The following is a 19448-nucleotide window of genomic DNA, read 5'->3' on the forward strand; positions in this document are numbered from 1 at the left end:
CAGCTTCCCTTTCAGTAAACTCGCCGTCAGGCGCGCGCAAACCCGTGGTATCGACCGGGCTGCACGGAAAGTCAAACTGTTCCTGGAACAGTCAGTGATCAATCTCTGCCGGCCAGCCGCTTCCTTCACCAGCCCCACTCGTACTTGGGAAACGTGGTATCTGGAAAATTATTTAAAACGGCAAATTTCCTTTCATATGGGCTTTCTTGTTGTTCTGCTTGTTTCTGGGGAAGAAGGCTGGAGCGGGAAGAGTCATTACATAGTGAAAAGCAAAAAACCACATTTTCATGTGTGATTACTTATATTAATACGTATCATTTTACATACATAGTACATCTCCATGTGGAACCTATTATTATTGAGGAAATGTTTTTTTAATGAGGAAGACTGAACAATACTTAAGAGAGAAAATGTTCAAACCAATGTTAATTTGCAGCAGAAGTAACGAAATATTTTAATAAAAAACAGTAAAGAGACTGGCTTTCGTATCCAGGATCAGCCCAGTCCTGTGTTTACACCTTGAGAATAGGATTAGACTTGCATGGCTTTTCCGAGCTTTACAAACCTCCTAGGCTGAAATTTAAACTCTGACTCTGTCGAGGATTTTTAAGAGTAAAACCAGTGCTTCAGTTCTACAGGGAAACAGAGATAGCTCATTATATTTCTGTTTTGCAGATCCACGGAAGCATTTTCACTCCCTCTACTTTTTTTTTTTTTTTTAAACAGAGCCTGTGCCTGCCCTCCCCTCCTAGCCCCCAAACTCATCCAAAAATAAAGGGATTTAGGTAATGCAATCACTTCTGTATAAATGTAGTTAATTATATTCTCAATTGCTGAGGACTGTTTCCTCTCCCTCTCCCTGCATGCTGGGGATAATTAAGCTTTCCTTAAATGTTGCATATGAATTAAGAAGAAACAAACAACAAAAAAACCCTCACTATTTTCAAATGAAAAAAATCTGGTGCTAAAAAGTTCTGGCAGGCTAAACATTAGTACAAGAAAACTGCTGGATTTTAAATGGTAAAAATAAAGTGAGTAAAAGCTCTGTTTTCAAAATGAGAGACTTTCAAGGAAGACAGTTCGTTGTAGAAAAGAGATAGTTTCTTTCAGGAATCATCTCAAAACTAAGGATTAATTATTAGTATCAAATATAAACCTGAAAATAGACTCTCTCTGTTATCATAATGCAAATATTAATGCGCATTTGCTATTCCTGCCAAATGTTATCAGCGTTGTTCCGACTCGCAGGGAACAACCTGTTCTGTGCAGATCCCGACTGGGCTAGGACGGGACTAGGTTTATCATTTTAACACCAGTAATGTTGTTTTGTTCACCTTGAGAAACCACAGCATGAGCAATGATTGCAAGAGGATACTGCACGGGTCCCTCCACTGGCTCCTTAGGAGTCCCAGGACTGCGAGATCAGTACAGCAGCTCCTGTGGTCCAGTCCCGGGAGCTCTCATCACCTACGTTAACTTAGCCTCTTTATTTACTATTGGCAAGCCAGCAGTTTTAAGCACTTTTTTTTTTTTTAATAGGTTGAACTACTTCTGCTGTACTCATTTTTTATTTCTTATTTAAATTTAGCAACTTTCTAAGCTTCCTTGCTGTCTTTTCCAAGTCCCTCTTGCAACGGTACAGTGTCAGAATGGCAGTGAAACCAGCACCAGCTGCTCCATACTGGCCTGATGCAACGTACTGGTTACACCCCACAGGAGCCAGGCACCCAAACAAATGTGTGTCCTGAGAAAGACAAAATTGTAATAATGCCCTGTAAGTATTTCGAATGGAGTTCCTGATTTTGAATCTGCAGAGTGCAAAAACAGTGCTACTTAGTATATGGCAAGAAAGAAGGCAAATTATAATTTCTTCTGTTACTTCGGTGGCACATAGATACTACCAAACGCAACACTGAATGCCTTCCGAGAGTCTTGCATAACAACAGATTTCAAATTATAAATGTCACAGAGGCATCGTTTCAGGCTTTGAAATATGGTTAACTTGTTACCAAATATCATGTGTCAATTGATTTATCAAACTCACGAGAAAGAAGAACCCAAGGAGACAATCCAGCTTATCTCCCAGCAAGTCCAGGACTGTTTCCAATGAAATGGAGACTGGCAGGAGAGAGATTTATTACCAAAGTTTCTTAATGCTATGTTTTACAACATGTGTTCCTATCGTGCACCACATGGTACTTTTACCAAGCACGATAGGCTCACCTGGATTTCCACCACCTGCCTGACTTGGTGGGTCACTCGCTGCCTGTGCGCCTTTGATGCTGCGTCTCCATAGCTGATTTCCACAGGTGGACCTATTTTTGAAAGAACTTATTGGATGGCAATAGTCTCAGGGGGGCAAGGGGAAAAAAAAAAAAGCAAAAAGACTTTGTTGCTTCAAAAAAGACACGATAAGAGCGGCAGATTTGTTTTTAAAAGTCAGGCTGATCTTTAACGTGCCTGCAGTAGCGCTGAGGCCACACAGAGTTGTACTCAATTTCCAAATGCCGATTAAAGGAGAGGGATTCATCTGGCCAGTGTTCCTCACAAACACTTATAGCCATGTCTCATATTAGAAATCTGTAAAAAGACCTGGAAACATTTACAGTAACTTAGCTTGGGACTTAATGAAACAGAACGCGCCTACTCTTTGATCCCATGAAAATGTAAGGGGTTTTCTTGGTCATGGAAAAATCATTTTGCTGTATCAAAATCTAATCGCACAAAACAGCATTGGGTAGTTCATGCATCAGTTGGTTTGACAGAAATAAACTGTTCGGAAATGACGGGCACGTGACAGCGATAGAATATGGCTGCAAAAATACATCTTAGCTTGAAAATTAAAAAAAAAATAAATAAAAGCTTGATATATCCTCTGTGATTTCTGCTATCTAATTAATAATATACATTAAATTAGAAGACGTTTTAATCTTTAGGAATTAAAGAAATAATCCTTGGATTTAGCAAGCTCAAACATGTATTTGATTTTAAGTGCATTAAATAATTCCGTTGGTTACAAGGAATTTTTTATGCACATGAAAAACTTTGAAATGCTGTAGGGTAACAATCTAAACTTTGACTGGGCTAGAAATAAGAAGGTATTAATAGTCTGGCTTTGGTTGGTGATAAAGGTGATGAAACTCAGATGAAGAGTTAAATTCAGATTCCAAACTCTCTCAGACTTTGAAACTTGGTCAGACCAATTTCTAATTAGCCATTAAGAAACAAATATCTTCTTTGGTGCAACACATATATGAAAGTAAGGAAAAACATGTTCATGGTAGATAACAGCTGTTTCAGATTTGTAAGCACACATTGCAGACAATTTTTCAGTTCTTTGGTAAAGGGTACATCGATTAGCGCTGTGGTATCACCACTTTCATGACAAAAAAAAAAAGAGCAGTAACACTTTCATAGATTGAACACAAAGACTTTACAGAGCTAACTAGAGATCTTTTTTGCTCATGTTCATGATTAATTTCCTACTTCTCTAGTTTTCCTGTATAAATTAGACAGCTTGGAACAGCAACGTTACAAGTTATTTATGAAATCCATTGCATGTGCAAAATCGAAGGAAGTTGCCTGCTGCAATACACACCTAGTCAACTGGAACCCAGATAATGAAAACATTTTTAGTTTGAAATAGCTACAAAATGGGGTTGGACTAGGTGACCTCCAGAGGTCCCTTTCAACCCCGACCATTCTGTATGATTCTGCGTGAAACGTAGTACATCTCCAGGATTAACTGGTTTTAAAATACCAGGTCTGGCCAGTGATTCATTTGCAGCTTTTTCTGCTTCACCTTCAACAGCAGGTTCATTGCATGAGCTAGGGGACGTTCGCTTCAGAGGAAGAGCTGGCAGGCTCACTTTCAACGCGGCAAAGACAGACCTGTGTATAATTAAGTGCTAAAGATGACGCAAACATTTATAGTGCAGTGTACGTGGTACCTATCGTCACCCAAATAAGAATTTCTGAAAATCCTAAATCTCAGAGAAGTAATTAAAAATATGGTAAAACCCCCTACAATGTTTTCATAAGTAAGAAAGCAGATGCACACACGTATACACACACGCACGTTTGCAAAGGGTAATACAAGTAGGACACAAAACCCAAATGAACACACTGTTACTATATGAGCAGGTCAAATGAATGCAATGATAATACTGCCTGAGAGATAATACTACCAATTATTTTTTAAAAGTCTCTAACAAAAGTTGAAATCTTTTTCCATCACATGAGAGCGACTTTTTGGCTCTAATCTTATATCGTCCTGAGTAAACTGGCTGAATTGCAAAGACAGAACTCTATCCTCAAATAATTAAAGGAAAGGAAAATACTTCTGCTCAGGACTGATGTTTATCAATACAGAATAGCCATTTTTCGCCATTGTTTGAAGTAAGGGAAGTAATTAAGGTAAGCAAAACCATTTTGACACCACTGCCCTATTTCCTGCACATTAGTAACAAAATGCCCCCTCCCCCATGAGCCGTTCATTAAATCTCGACAATAAACATCATACTTCCATATCACACATTTGAGAGCACTCCTAAACTGGGAAGTTGGGCAACAGCATCGCTTTATGCAAAAACAGCCAAGTCCAGTCAGGAAACAGATTAATTTGAAAGCCTTAATTAATGACTGAACATTTACACAGCCAAGATTTATGAGTTACAAGGAAGTAAGTCCAAAACATAACACTCCCTCCTGCAAGCAAGCTCTCTTTTTAATGGTAAACAATTAGCCTAGGGTAAGATACTGCCTAAATCCTCACGTTCACTTTCCTCCAACTTCCAAGCATTGATAGAAAACAAATTCACTTCATGCTGCTTCCTCCCCTCTGCTCTTCCATATTGTTATTAATAAACAAGGGTTAATGAAGACAAAATATAGATTTTTTTAAAAAAAATAAACAAACCAATGAGTTTCAAAACTGGTTTTTTTTAGGTTACAAGTGCAAAAACAGTATACAAAAGAAGAGGAAAGGAAAGAATAGAATACATCCCGGATAGGTAAGTTTACACAACTTATTTTCTATATATGCTCGAAGAAAATCATAAACAAGAAAGGAAGGTCTTTTTTTATATATATGTACACACACACATACTTATTAAAATGTATATAATCACATAAAACACTGTCTAAAAATCCAAAAAGATCCCACTTTTTTTCCTTGTGTTTACTTCACTAAATTCACAGATATTTTTGCAAATTTAGTAACAACAAATGTTAGAAATGAAGAATAAGTTTCCAGCTTTTAACATTTTGACTATATTCCACTTCTGAAGAGAACTGACATCTTATTATGCTGAGAGCTTACTATTTGAATATTAAAACAAGACTGCCAACTCTTCTTTGGAAGTCCTCAGGCCTCAAACTAGAGAAGTCAAAAAAAAAAAAAAAATCAGGAGAAGTTTTGTTCTCTCTTGTTTATACTAAATTACTGGACACATTTTCTTGCCTGCAAATTTTGTTTCACTAACAAAGGAGCGCAGTTTGTTTCTTCCCATGGCTTATATAACACGCAAATACATAAAACCAACCACAGAAACGGTGAGATCCCATAAAGCGGTAACACGTCTGATAACAAGGGTCTGTGGTGAGCCCGTGTCTCTACAGCCATCCTGTACGCCCGCCCTGGCAAGGGAACTCCCCAAGACTCCTCTCTCCAGGCACACAGCCGCGACCTGCAGCGGTAACCAAAACCACTAGCTGCACGTGGCTTTTGGGTTGAGGTTGGGTTTTTTTTGCTTGCTTGTGGTGGTGTGGCAGTGCCGAACGCCCAAGCCCCTATCATTGCCTGTCATGAGGAAAATCCCCAGCAGCCCGTCCTCCTGGCGTCTTCTCTTCAGTCCTTCATTCTTAGTGGAACCGTGAAAACCATGCCTTGCAAGGGAAAGTGGCTGCCGAAGAGAGATTGAGCGGAAAGAGTTTTCCTGACACGGATTCACAAACACTTGGAAACACCTCGCCCGAGATACCCACAGAGTCTAATCTACAAGCCGGGTCCATTCATCCCCCCATCAGTTTCTCATCAAATGGGAGCTCACTGGGAGCAGTTCTGGAAAAAGACAAAGTTGGTGTACCCCAATAAAAAGCACAATAAGACCAAAACACACAAGACAAAACAAGACAGATTGTTACTCTCTCCCTCCTCTCCTTCCAATGGTGTGTTTCACTGTGCAATGTTAGGTACAATAGTCGAGTTTTATCAAAAATTTACTTTGTTTGCTAGGAAATTAAGTCTCAAACACCACAAAGCCAGTCTCTGTAAGATGCTAATTACTCTGAAATCATAACTGCCCCCCCTCCCGGCTTTCCTAAATAAGAAAATAAACCATCAAACAAATAAAATCCAAAGCAGCTCTTTTAAACTGGGCAAAACGCTCTTGGTTCTCCTCCCCTGACAATGGGAACGTCAAGACCAATTAGCAACTGCAGTCATCTTGGGTTTTGCTCTGTTTTCTTCCACTGCAAGTGGTCAACTCAGATCCAATGGCTCACTTCTATACACACAATGCCACGGACAAACTACAGAAGACTAAGACCTGAAAGGTTTTTTTTCTACCCAGCTATGCTTGACGTTTTCATTACTCAAAGACAGGAAACAAAAAGCCTAAGCTGAGAACTAAGTGATAGTTAGAAAAAGTTTAATTAAAAAGCAAAACGGTCCACAGAATTGCTTCTAACATAGCTAATAATTTGCTGCAGAGTTATTACCGTGCTGCTTCCACCTGCCAATAGCCATTCAATCCTTTTGCCAAAGGCACTTTAAAGCTTTATGTATTTCTATATGTATTTAAGGGAAATCGTAAAAGATGACTGGGAAATAACAACTTCCAATTTTTGATCTACAAAAATCTGAGCTACAGTAGTGCATGCACCCATCAGCTTTTCAGTAGGGCTGAGAAGAGTTACCTGACGGCTTCTACTCCACGCAATGATTTGAATGCTAAGACCAAAGTTTTGTGCCAATACAAAATCTTCGTTAGGATTCAAATACAAAACAGAAAGCCAGCGACAGATAGCTCCCCTTACAGTGCCTTCTTCAATGGGATTGCAGCTCTCCTTCTCACCAGCAGCCAGTGTCCAGGCACACCGTGAAAACAGAAGTTACATGGCAAGAACGAAAAGTTCCCTGTTTGACAACGTAGGTTTGGCTGCAAATATTTGAAAGCTTCCCTGCTCTCACATTCAGCATCAGTGACTATCTTAATCACCAACAACTCAAAACTGTTTCAGCATTACTGCTGAGAAGCTTAATCTCACCAAAAAGCCTCCAACTCCAACAATGATACCGCTAAAGTTTGTGGATAAAAAAAGAAAGCATAACAAAAGCAGTATTTCAACTATGTTTTCCCAAAAAATCTCACTTAGAAAAATAAAATTATACATAATCAAAACCTCCTTGAAAGGAATACAGCAGAATGCATTTTCAAACTCAAATAACTTAATGGGATGACAAGTGTGAAGCTGGCAGCTCATACATGGTTTTAGGGATGGGAAGTATTAAAGGATGTTTAGATACTATTTTATTACCCATTATTAGGTTCCAAATTTTCAGAACAGAAGCAATTACTTTGCTGATGGTTGCCAAAGGCAAACATCCTATTTTATATGTACACAAAGAAACCAGTATATGTTCAAATATTTTAATTCATACACACACACCTCTCCAATCTTTGCAGTTCGGTGAAGTGTAAACAGTTAGTGTTGTCATTAAAATACACATTCTTCATTCACAGCAACAATACTCGGGTAGATTAATAAGCTTTTATACCTGGGCTCTATTATTCCTCTGCCATTCATTAACAATTCTTCCACCTTGTCAGCAATTTAATTGGCACAGAACCAGAAATACAAGTAGGTCAGCACAAAGTGTTCCTCTGTATGGTTTCATCTACTATAAACATCCTATCCGAGTTAGCCTTCAGGTACTACATTTAAATATTCCTAGTGCCAGTTAAGATAATAATCAGAACTATTTCAGTTATCATTGTCCAAGCACTACCCTTATTTTTGGAGGACTGATTCTGTTAAGGACAGAAAGGAAATTTTACTGCAGAAGCAGGGAACCCTCTGCAGCTCTCCTGGCCAAGCTGATGCCCGAGATTATGCCTCAGTGCTACCTCCCTGGGAAACGTTTTGGTGACTTTTGTATGCCTTATCTTATACTTTAGGACTAGACTTGAGTCAAACGCAAAGCAGCAAGGTCACTTCTAACCACATACCCTGTGACACATCGTAACTTACGAGGTTAAGTGCCAGCACTACAGGTTTAAATCAGAAAAACAGGTCAGCGTGAGGAAAAAGAGGTTAATTTTCTTTTCTTTTCCATTTTTCAACATAAAAGCAAATTCTACCACTCTGAATTGATAAGAGCATTTGTATTACATAAGTGAAAATGCTTCAAGAGGCAGAAATAAACCAACATTTTCAATTCCTTCCTGATCAATGCAAATGCTGCAATGCAAATTTACTCTGAACATTACGTACCCCCATTTGTGATCATTGGTGTACTAAAAGCATGTGCTTTAAGACATTCAAGAATAATCCCCAATTCCAGATTAAAAAAAAAAAAAAAAAAAGGAAGAATGAATTAAATTAAAAGTTGCTAGAAATAACTCACAGGCAAAAAATAAAACTAAAAGAAAACAATAGCAGTAGCCTAAAGAGACATATTTTTTCCTTCAGGAATGAATTCCCATCTGCTTTTAAAGAGCAACATGTTTTTCCATTGCTGGGAATTGCAGCCAAAACCAGGACAATAAAGCAGCAAAGCCACAGGCAAGAGCAGAGGGCAAGTGAAGCTGGCTGACAGAGTATCAGTCTGGGTCCCTCTTTTATAAGCCTGTGTTTCGCTGACAGCTCACCAGTCCCCCGCTGTGCTGGCAACACACTCCCCTCTGCCACCCTCAGCAAAGGGGAGCTCCTGGTACCTCTGCCGCGTGCCAGGTAGCGTGGAAAAGGGAAGGCAAGGGCAGGGGAGGGAGGCAAATGGCATAGTCAGTGCTGCCGGTAACGCAGGCGTCTCCCGTGGCCTCGGCTGGTTTGGTGAAACTACAGCTGTTTTATAAAAACCTCATGGGAAGTGAGCAGCCCCGTCGGCAGAGGATCGCCTAGCCCTGACGTAAGCGATGCTCCTTTTGCAGGGTCTTTCTCCAAAGAGGCATGCAACAAGAAACAACCCTTGAAAGGCACAGGGAGGACAAAAGCAAACACAAACGCTCATTTACAGAACCTGGGTGGACGATGCCATTAAAATAGGTAATGAAGGCACAGAAAGAAAGAAAAAACATATTGAAATTAGCTGTAAGGTTGCTGCACCCTGACTGTTTCAGCATTTAGGGAATCAAAATGTTCCGCCCTTTGGGCCGTATGGAGGAAGAAAATCTCAGGTTTGAGAAGCAGGCTAAATTTCATACCTCAGTACTGCCTGGTGCTCGCTTGGGGGTTCATTCAAATTCCCTCTGGCATTTTCCCCAAGTTCCTCTGAGGATCACTGTTCTTCGAGTTACTTAGGAAGCAGTTTCGACTGTATCCTCCTGAGCTGTTAATGGGTCTGACCTTTGCGGAAACACTAATGTCCCTTCAGCCAGATGCATTAAATCTCCTCTGCTTGATTAAACTATTAGCAAATCATTATCTCCCTGAAGGATAAAATGTTCTTTCCCAGATGAGCTAGCCAGGCATAAATTTCAGTGCAAATACTCTCCTGTATATCAAACCTTATGCTTTGCATAAACATGCTGATTGCCAACCATGCTTTATATACTCAAGAGGGTGAACGCATACAGTACTTTATCAACCCACTTAGGGCAACAAATCCCCCACCCCACCGCTGAAAAATGCACGAGGGGAACCAGATCTTTCTAAAGTGACTAAAAAGGAGAGGGGGGAGAGGCGGCACAATGCCACAAACTCTTGCGGTTCGGCACCGCCATGCCAATGAGTGATTGCCCTCGTTCCTAATCTGCCCAAGCACATTCTGCACGTACGAGGTTCTTGCGAGACCAGCAGTAAGCAAAATCCCATGGGAAGTCCTGTGTAGTTAGTTATTTCCTTTCCGGTGATTCATCGCGTTTATCCCAAACACTGACATTCAGAAAACATGCCGAATGCCAGGTATTTCCTCACCTTCCAGCCACCTGTGCCAAACACATCCTCGGCACTGATAAACGTGTGTAGGAAGGCGGTGATCCCATATTAGCCATATTCGATGAAGGCTGAGTCTCTTTTCCGCACCCACCCACACAAAAATGTTCCCTTTTCAATGAGTGATATAAATTAACAGATCCTATGCATCATTCCAGGAGAAACTTTGGAGGTTCATCTGAGGCCTTAATCTCACTGCGTTTCAATTTGACGGCGTTCCTCACTTCGAAAATTGCGTTTCGCTGTATCCTGGTGGGGAACTAAGCAGAACTCCTTCAGAAGGAAAGGCCTTCCAGCAGAGACAGGCCAGTCATTTCAGCCCCAGACGCTTTAACTACCCAAATGCATTTTCAAATCACACACTTCTGATGAGACATACGCATTTTTTTTTTTTCTGGTATCTTAGAAGTTCAAAATGTGAGGGCCCGTCCCAAGGCATGTGTTGAGCACCTTCGACACCTGTTGAATTCATTGGGAATTGAACACGCTCTGCATCTAGCATAACTGAGCATAAATGGAACAAACATGTTTGTATTTAAAAATTAAAACCATGAGCTTTAGCCAGGACATAATTTGAAGGGTCTACTGGGGTTTTTTTCCCCATACAAAAACTTCACTCTTCTTTTTATTTTTTTTGATGCCTTCACTCCCAAAAGCCCGTGTCTCTTTTTAGGCTAATATACAGGATTGGATCTGTTGCCCTTTAAAACTGTTACACAGAAAGCCTTTCCCTCAAGTTTGGGAGATCTTTTCCTTCATGTAAAACTAGATGTAAAGAAGATAACACATCCTAATTGTGATCCTCACTTCTTTTGTAGTTGGTAACTTCCTCTATAAGAAAGAGAGGAGTTTGGGGAGGTTTTGGTTGTTTGGGGTGGTTTTTTTATTAAAGTTTATAGTTTAAATATGTCAATATCTGGTAAACAAGAACATGCATGTTTTGGAATACATATTTTAAGAGTCAAAGGCTTTAGTTGATTCAAGCCAGTGTGCTTGCTGCTGCAAAGATACTTTTTTGGCATCAAATATGCTCCCATTTGAGCCAGAGCAAACCTTCGTTGGCTTGCTTCCCCCCCCCCCCCCTTCATTCTGTGTTCCCATTGAGAGTTATTGCAAAGTGAGAAAGATATTTTTTACATTAACTGTTCTACTTCAACTAAGAACCAGTGAAAGATTTACAGGTTCCCAGATTCCCGCTTTACTATTGTGTCCTGTAAGCATGGAAACTGATAATACTATAGAAACAATGCCTGCCTTTGCTTTCACCATGACCTGCTTTCCACCAATTTAAAAGCAGTTCAGTCCCACTAGCTTACTTTTATAAGCACACTTGTCTTAAGAATATTGTCATCATATCCAGAATGTTTAATTTTTTATTACTTCTGACCAACTTTAAACTCAGAACAACTCAACACTTGATTTCAGTTTCTGCCTAAACTCTCCCTCTCTGCTACTGCCTTCTAAACTGTAACTAAACCATAACTTGACCAGGGCTCAGGCAATAAAAGAAGGTCCTTCACTCTACTGGCTTTATTTTCCTTTTCATCACCTACTTTCTGGAATAAAATATTTCTACCTTGGGGAAACACTGTCTTCAGCCCTCGCTCGCCCCTTTTTGCAGAGCAAACTCCAAGAGTTTGAAGACAGACACACCCCTTCCACATAATTTGTAATGACAAATGACCCAATCTTTTTTTTCCTCACACAGGTCTAATAAAGACATCAATTTTTGCATTTATAAAGGTAGGTGTCCTTCCTCTAGGCCAAGACTTGTTCCAGCTACAACCTTTCTTCTTTTCCGTTTGAGACAAAATATAATTTAAATGTTACAGGACAATCAATTCCCTATCAGATACTGTCCACGTGATTTTTTGTCTTACTTGCACTAGAAAGTGCAGTGAGACTATTGCTGTTTTCTAATACAACAGAGAGCAGCCAATAATTACGAAAAACCTAATCTGAAACCCAAATAAAAAAACTAGAGCATCTGAGTTTCTGGAAGGCCCACCTTTCCCAAAACAAGCTGGCTATAGCAGCATATGAGCAAGCAAATGAGATCCAAAGAACTCTCACTGCTTGCACTTTAAAACATTGCTTTTAAATACTCCTGTGGTTGGATCTTTCATTGATCGTACTTTATAGAAAGCACAGTGAGAAATCAAACAGATAAAACTTCTCAGCATGAAGTATGAGTGAAAATGCTCTAGGAAAAAGCTATGATTGAACTGAACAATCTCCAAAGACATCCCAATTATATAAAACCATTCAAAAAAATAATCAGTTTTCTAAAAGTTGGATCTCCTGCAATTTGGCCCACAGTAAAGTGCAGGAACACTAGAATAAACCTTAAAAAAGTTTTGATGCAGTGCGACGCTTGTTGTTTTAACCGTTTTTGTTACTTTCAAGGACTGGAGACTTCTCCTCCATGCCTACCAGTGCTCCTCCTACAGCATCTGGAGGAGCCGGCAAGGCCAGTGGTGCAGGTTAGCACAGCACAGCCTCCTGTTGAACCACGCCAGGCATCAGCTGCCCGGGCATGGCCTTCCGTAGAAATTTCCTAGAAAAAAAAGCTGGCGGCAAAGACAAGAGCAGTTCTGACTGCTCCTCCGCCACACCGGTGAAGCCTGCTGGCCTGTGTGCGAGGGCAAACGAGACCTACGGTTACTGCAGAGCTGCCCTTGCTGCAACCAGACCTACCCCGCGCACGGCTCCGTCACGCCGGCTCAGCTAAAGAGAAGTTGAGGTGGTCCTGGGAAAAGGCAGATGCCTTTAGAGGGAGAAGGGAATGATCTTTGGTGTCAACATCAGCTCTGAGGCCAAACCTTGCGATTCAGAAACTTCTAGAAACAATTTTTTACTTTCCTGATTTACAGATGCTGAGGTACCCCTGAAGAAGAGCCTCAAGCACTGCTGCAGAGCACTACTTCAGAAGAGCCTGGAAATGAAGATCGAACTCAAACCTATACTATCAGCACAGTAAAAGCTAACTGTAAAGACATTGTTCCTCTAATGCACTTTTTTTTTTTACATTACACTTCACTTACATGTGAGAGAAGGCAATTTTAATTCACCCTCATAAATTATCTTCCATCTTCTCTCACATGAAACAGTGGGAAGTAATCACCCTATTTTGCTATCTTGATATATCTTTAAAGGTACTCATTAAGAGAAACGTACATCCAGCAGGTGAATAGAGATAACTGGTCATAAGTGATGACAGGCAAAAATACACAAATATCTGATCTGAAAAAAGGCCAAGTTGGAAGCCAGACGCATACTGAACTATCCGCTTTACTTGCTGTTTATTCAGCTCATGTCAGGATGATTCAACGCAGCTTTACACGCAACTCCCTATTCATACAGCATCTTCTAGTCACAAAACCAAGCATTTTCCATTTCTTTTTCTAAACAAAGGGTAGAACAGTGGAATGGGAACTTGCCATTCAACAGCGGAAACTATTTGTAAAGCTGGGAAGCTGGAGACACTAGGAAGAAAAGGCTTTAATGAAACTGGCCACTATGTGTGCCAACTGTCAAGACTTTTTATATATTCTTCCAAGGAACACTGACTGAGGCTTTTTCTGTATTTACTCTTTACGTCCCAGTTATTATAATTCTTTGAATAATGCAAAAGAACAAAATTCATGAGAAATGCCGTATTAGAAACAGGCAGGCTTTTTTTCCCCTGCAACTAGTCTGTAGCAGCACTCAATGACCCATTAACTTATTTTTGGTTCTGTACAAAGCCAGCACCAAGACATTTGCAAATCATTATCAACTAAGCACAGGAATTCACCACTAGAGCCTCAGCTGATCCAGATCCAAAGGAAATCCCCATATGCTTGGAATTTCTGAAATACAAGCATTGCAGTTGTTGCCTGGTAGGAAGACAGTTTCCATACACAACACAGGATATGTTTATATTTATGTTTTTGGAGGCTTGTAACTCAGCCAGAGGCAGATAAATTTTCCCAGGGCAGCAAAAGTCGTATCACTGACATCCAGGTAAAAACATAGTACTGTTTCAAGTCACTACCCCAAAGTGTGGAGGCAAGTAGAGCTGTGACAGTTTTCAAGACCAACATTTAAGCCTGCAATCCTTTTCATTATTGCCTTTTTTTCATTATGAGATCCCACATTCTGCGGAAAAAAAAAAGATGTGCTACACAGAACAGCTTCGCTCACTGCGCGGCTTTCATTCGTTTGTTCCCAGAGCACAGTTTGTCCTCTGCTGTGGAGGAAGAAAGCTCTTGAGGGTTTGACTTTGGTGTCTGCCGTGACACAGCTTCCCGGAACGAGCCTGGAGGCCAGCCAGACACTGCTGCTGCGCATGGCAAGGTCTGACCCCATCCCCTGGACTTGGGGCACTCGCAGCAGTGCCCCCGCCAGCCAGAGGTTACTGGTAGGCAATGCAGCATTTTACAACATACCAGCATTTAAGTGATGGCGAAATGAGCAAAGCCTTGCCTGGGAGCATATCCAATGACCAGTCAGCTGAGAAGGTCCTTCAGCATTTTAGGAACCATACAAATACTTCACAGTCACCCTCTCTCTTGGACCAAGACAAAAGCTTAGCTTATTTCCCTGCCCTTATAAACAGCACAGAGAAGGATGGGGGTGCCAAGGCAAGCACATCACATTTTCCACTCTGCTCTGGAAAAAGTCAAAGGTGACTATGTAATTAAAGATGGCGCGATGATGCATACACTAGGACTGGCTACAGTTAGGTGGAAATTTTAATTCTGGTATTTCTTACCTTGTAAGAGTTGAACTGGCAACCTTAATAACATTCTTTGAATTTTTGAAGTAATATAATTACTTTCAATTAATCAAAATGAGGAAAGAATGAAATACCCTTTCACGAGACACTGACGTGAATAATATTCAGGGAGCAGAGTGGTGACCACTAACGTACCAATGCTTATTGTAACTGCCAGGCAGCAGCATCTGAGAAATTTTCTCCCTTCTACCCAGGACAGGAAATAATTGTCTGACATCCACTGTCAGGAGCTGACTAAGAAATAGCAATGAGCTATAACAGTAAGTGCTGCTGTGAGGTCTTATGTGGAATAGAAAAATAGGAGCTTCAAAGTGACCAGTGACTCCCTTGCAATTCCCCTATGCTGTCTCATAACTCTGTCTCTCCTCCCTCCATCTGAGGCTCTCAGTCACAACTCTACATGCAAAGTTCCCCAGGGATGTGGGGAGGCCAAGGTGAACTGTCTGGGCAGTCTGGGAGCACTTGCCCCCCCCCCCCCCCCCCCCCCCCCCCCTCCCTCCTGCCTCCCCCTCCCTGGAGCCACCCACAATCGATCGTACTAAGGCTCACCCTGGAAGAGGCCCTTCCCCTGGCAACAATCTTCTGACGGAGATCTTGAAGGTAAGCAGCCCCCGACTGTAGTCCGTTTTCTGAGCAAAACCAGAGAAACCTCTCAAATGTTCCCTTTCATAATTCCCCCACCACTTTGAGAAGACTCAAGGGATGATACCTGGATGATACTTGATTTCAGTCTTATGCACCGACTCCGTGGCAATTACCATTCAGAAAGTTTTACCTCTGCTCCTGAATACTTCTGGGTGTGCTGAACGAGCTCCGCTAAGCAGACTTCATCGCTGACTGGCATGGACCGAAAATGAAGTTTGAAGATCTCCCCACGAGTGACTGCATCTGGCAACGGCACGTAGATAATTCTGTCTATTCGTCCTGGTCTCAGCAAGGCCTGCAATGAAAGCATCACAGGAAAAGTTACAGCACATGGCACATCACATTAAGATAGTAAAAACCACAACTCAAAAACCACAACACCACCACCACATAACCAACAATTTCAGCAAAAGCAAGAAGCTGCACAAGAACAATCAAGCTGTGTGCAAGAGGGGTTATTCTCCTACGTTAGAATGGATCGGTCGCTGAAGACACTCAGGCTACTCAGCTTGTGAAATACCAGTTTATGGAAAAAAGGAATCATAAAGGAACCATCGTCATTTTCCTGAAATAATAATTTTGGGCTTGTTGCAAGGTGTGCTGGAATGTTAGGACTTGGCAGAAGGACAGGTGGCAATGGACACATCAGGACTTCAATCAAGACAACAAGTGGAGAAAAACATTTTTTTGAAGTGAAGCTTACAGTCTGGGTTCGTGTTGCTTTATCCCAAATTATTAGAGCTGCACATGCTTATAGAAGAGCAGATTACTCTGACAGTTTTTTATGCAAAATAAAGTAACAATAGACAGGAGGCCAGTGATGCTCAGCTTCGAAAAGGAAGAGAAAAAAATGTAGACTTGCAAAAGTGCTACAGTTAGTATTTTTTAGCATCAGCTTTGAACCGTTGGATAAACCCTCGGTTTTTCCTTCACTTGCACCACAAGACAACTGAAAATTCAACAGCTAAATACAGTTACAAGCTACGGCCCCAACTTTGCAGTTTCACACATGTATATTGGCCCTTGCACTTTGGTTTCCCAGGGTTACTCAGATTATACATACACTGGGGAGGTGGGAGGGTGCCAGAGCGAACTCTGGGCAGCAGCGACAGACAACGTAAGAGGGGACAACAGCCACAAAGGGCAGCGTGGAGGGTTCCGACTGGACGGGAAGAAAAAGTCTCTGGAAGAGAAGCGCAGCCTCGGGGCAGGTCACCGGGAAGGTTGCGGAAACTCTGTCCTCGGGGGTTTTGCGGCTCGGCCAGACGAAGCCAAGCCCTCCCTGATCCGGTGCTGGCGACAGTCCCGCCTTGTGCGGGAGGGGGACCGCAGGGCCTCTGGAAGCCCCCTCCAACCAGTGTTTCTGTGCCGCTACGCTTTCTGGATGGGGTCAAAAAGTAAACATTATCTATATATAAAACAATTATATCCCATACACAGGAGAAGCCAAGCTCTTAAATTTATGAGAAGAGAGGAAGCTCATTTCCCTATATTTCTAAAAATCTCCAAGATATTTGAAAACCATCTACAGTAAAAAAGTAAAAACCTTCCCAGCCTTTCTTACTTGACATTTGGGAAGAAAAAAACCCACCCTGTGCATAGCAGATGCACATAAATAGAATTTAAACTATTTTTTAAAAACTGAACAATGTTTATAAGATTCAGCATGTAACCTAAATTGTTTTTATGTTATGGTTCTCCCTTGGGCCGAGTAGTTTGAGTTCCAGATGACTAGAGATATTGCATGGCTGTCCTGGGCTGTCAGCCAATAAGTCTTTTCCCAGCCTGATCATGTCAGTGAAAGTCATGCTGAAAAAATAGTAGGAAAGAGCTTTCCTTCCTGCACAGCATTGATCAAGTTAACACCCTTCCTAGAGTTTCTTTAAAAAGACTGTTGTGGTGCTTCAGAGTGGAAAAATGTATCCTTAATGTTAAGGGATGTCTTGTTATTTTTAAAACAGAAGATGAAAACGCTCAACAGAAAGTGCACGGCGCTGCGGTGTGCTGCATTGAGCTACGTAAGGAAGGCTGTACTGGGAAGACTAAAGGTCCACATCCAGCCCGGTACCCTGTCCCTGGCAGTGGCCAACGCTGGATCCCTATGAAAGAGCGTGAGAAGCCAGCTGTCCACTGATACTGCCTCAGCAGACTGCGCTGCTTTCCACAGCACTCTTGATATATTTCCCAAAGAACTCAACCCACCGATGATAACTCAACCAGTGTGTAATTCAGCGTCTAAATCATGTGTGTATCAGGATATTGCCATTTTTTGCCAACACACTTGAAAGAGATATTTGCATGTTTCAAGACTAGGCTTGGAGGGAGGGGAATTATACTGCAGTTGTGTTCTGCATGCTCTTAAGGAAATGCCCATAGCTAATTCTATTATTTAGAAGAAACAAGAAATGTTCACATGAGTACGGTGGTGTGCCTCTTTTAAATCAAGGCGGGTTTAATCAGGGCGCCTAGATAATTAGAACGTTTTCTAGAGCCAGCTTAGCTTTACACTGATGAATGACCATGGCCGCTGCGCAAGTGAGACAGGAAAAATGCTTGATGCCAATCGGCTGGGAGCAAGCGCTCCTCTACGTTGCGTCGGCTTTCAGTTCTTAGTCTTCTAACATGATGGAGCATCCACACTTGCAAAGCACAACTGCAGATGTAAAAGACTGAATACATTTTTATTGCTCAGTTACTAAAAATTGTATTTCCTCCAGTTTGTCCCAAATGCTTTGCGTTTTATATATAGTCGTTGGAGGCCCAAGTTTTAAACAGGCTATCATTACTTTTTGCTACAATCAGGCCTAGGGACCTTATCCAAGACGGCCAGATGTGCTGGGAACTGTACAAAAAAAGCACAAGTCAGTCTCTGCGATGCTTGCTGCTTAAATAGACATAGACAGAAAGGAGAGGAGAGAAAATACTCTGTAACCTCACTTGAGAGAAGAGTCAAATTCCCTCCAGCCCCTGGAGAGAAAAGCAGGTTGAACCGAGAGCTGGTCTGCACCAGCCCTTCCAACAGTCCAGTCCGAAGGCTCCTCGCTCTTGTCCCTTTGGCAAGCCACCGGCCCCCTTCCCTTCCCACTCCTGGGAAACTAAAAGTGGAGGGAGAGAGCGAGGAGGGGGCCTGCCTTGACCCGTCCTGCGTTACTGGAGGGCAAATCCCCAGTGAGAGGACGCAGGGGGGCTGCAGAGCTCCTCCGCTGCTTGCTGGTCTGAAAGCAATTGGAAAGCAACAGCAAGTGGAGGCCTTTCTTGTTTGCAGGATACTTTTCCTTTTTGGCCAAAATAATTCAGGACTCAGAACTGAGCTGCACATAGAGGTCAGCAGTAAGGGAACAAGATATCCCTCTTGATGTTTTTGCACGTTGAAGTTTCCTCTGGAGGAAAAGGAGCTCTTTCTGGGTTGCTTTAGAAAAGCCTACTGCGGCATTTGGTGCGGACACCTGCGGCAGCGGTGTCAGCTTGAACACCAAGGCCCAGGTCATGCTTACTTCTGCTCCCGGTAGCAGTGCTGAGCGATGAATGCTGGCACCACCTTTTTCCTCACTGCCTCTTTCCTTACAGACCTAGAAGCTGTTTCTCTTCTCAGTGGGGTGTTGCGTGATGCAGGCTTCCTCATGGGAAGGGTTTTGGAGGTGGTTGCTCCAAGCACGCCATGACTTTGACAGGCCATTCCAGAAGATGGAGCTTCAGTCTTGCAATCTGGACTTTGAAAATCACCAGGAGAGTGATCAGGACATCCAGGTCACCTCTGGACCAGCCCCACTGCCCATGGGATGCGTTGGGACCCGGTGTTGACCCATTGGTGAGGAGGTGAAGCCGCCTGGGATTGATCCTCACTGCTGAGCTGGAGGACAAGGAATTC

The 19448-nt window shown here is 42.0% G+C and overlaps 1 protein-coding gene across 1 annotated transcript in view; it reads right to left on the reverse strand.

The window, feature by feature from the left end:
* The window catches only part of SPATA5 (spermatogenesis associated 5), a 200689-nt gene that overhangs the window by 21848 nt on the left and 159393 nt on the right, over positions 1-19448 (reverse strand). The window contains exon 14 of the mRNA XM_009887890.1: positions 15711-15875. Coding sequence (XP_009886192.1) covers positions 15711-15875 — 165 coding nt within the window. The remainder of the gene's footprint in view (positions 1-15710; positions 15876-19448) is intronic.

The sequence above is a fragment of the Charadrius vociferus genome, unplaced genomic scaffold (genome assembly GCF_000708025.1).
Source record: "Charadrius vociferus isolate BGI_N301 unplaced genomic scaffold, ASM70802v2 scaffold806, whole genome shotgun sequence".
NCBI lineage: Eukaryota > Metazoa > Chordata > Aves > Charadriiformes > Charadriidae > Charadrius > Charadrius vociferus.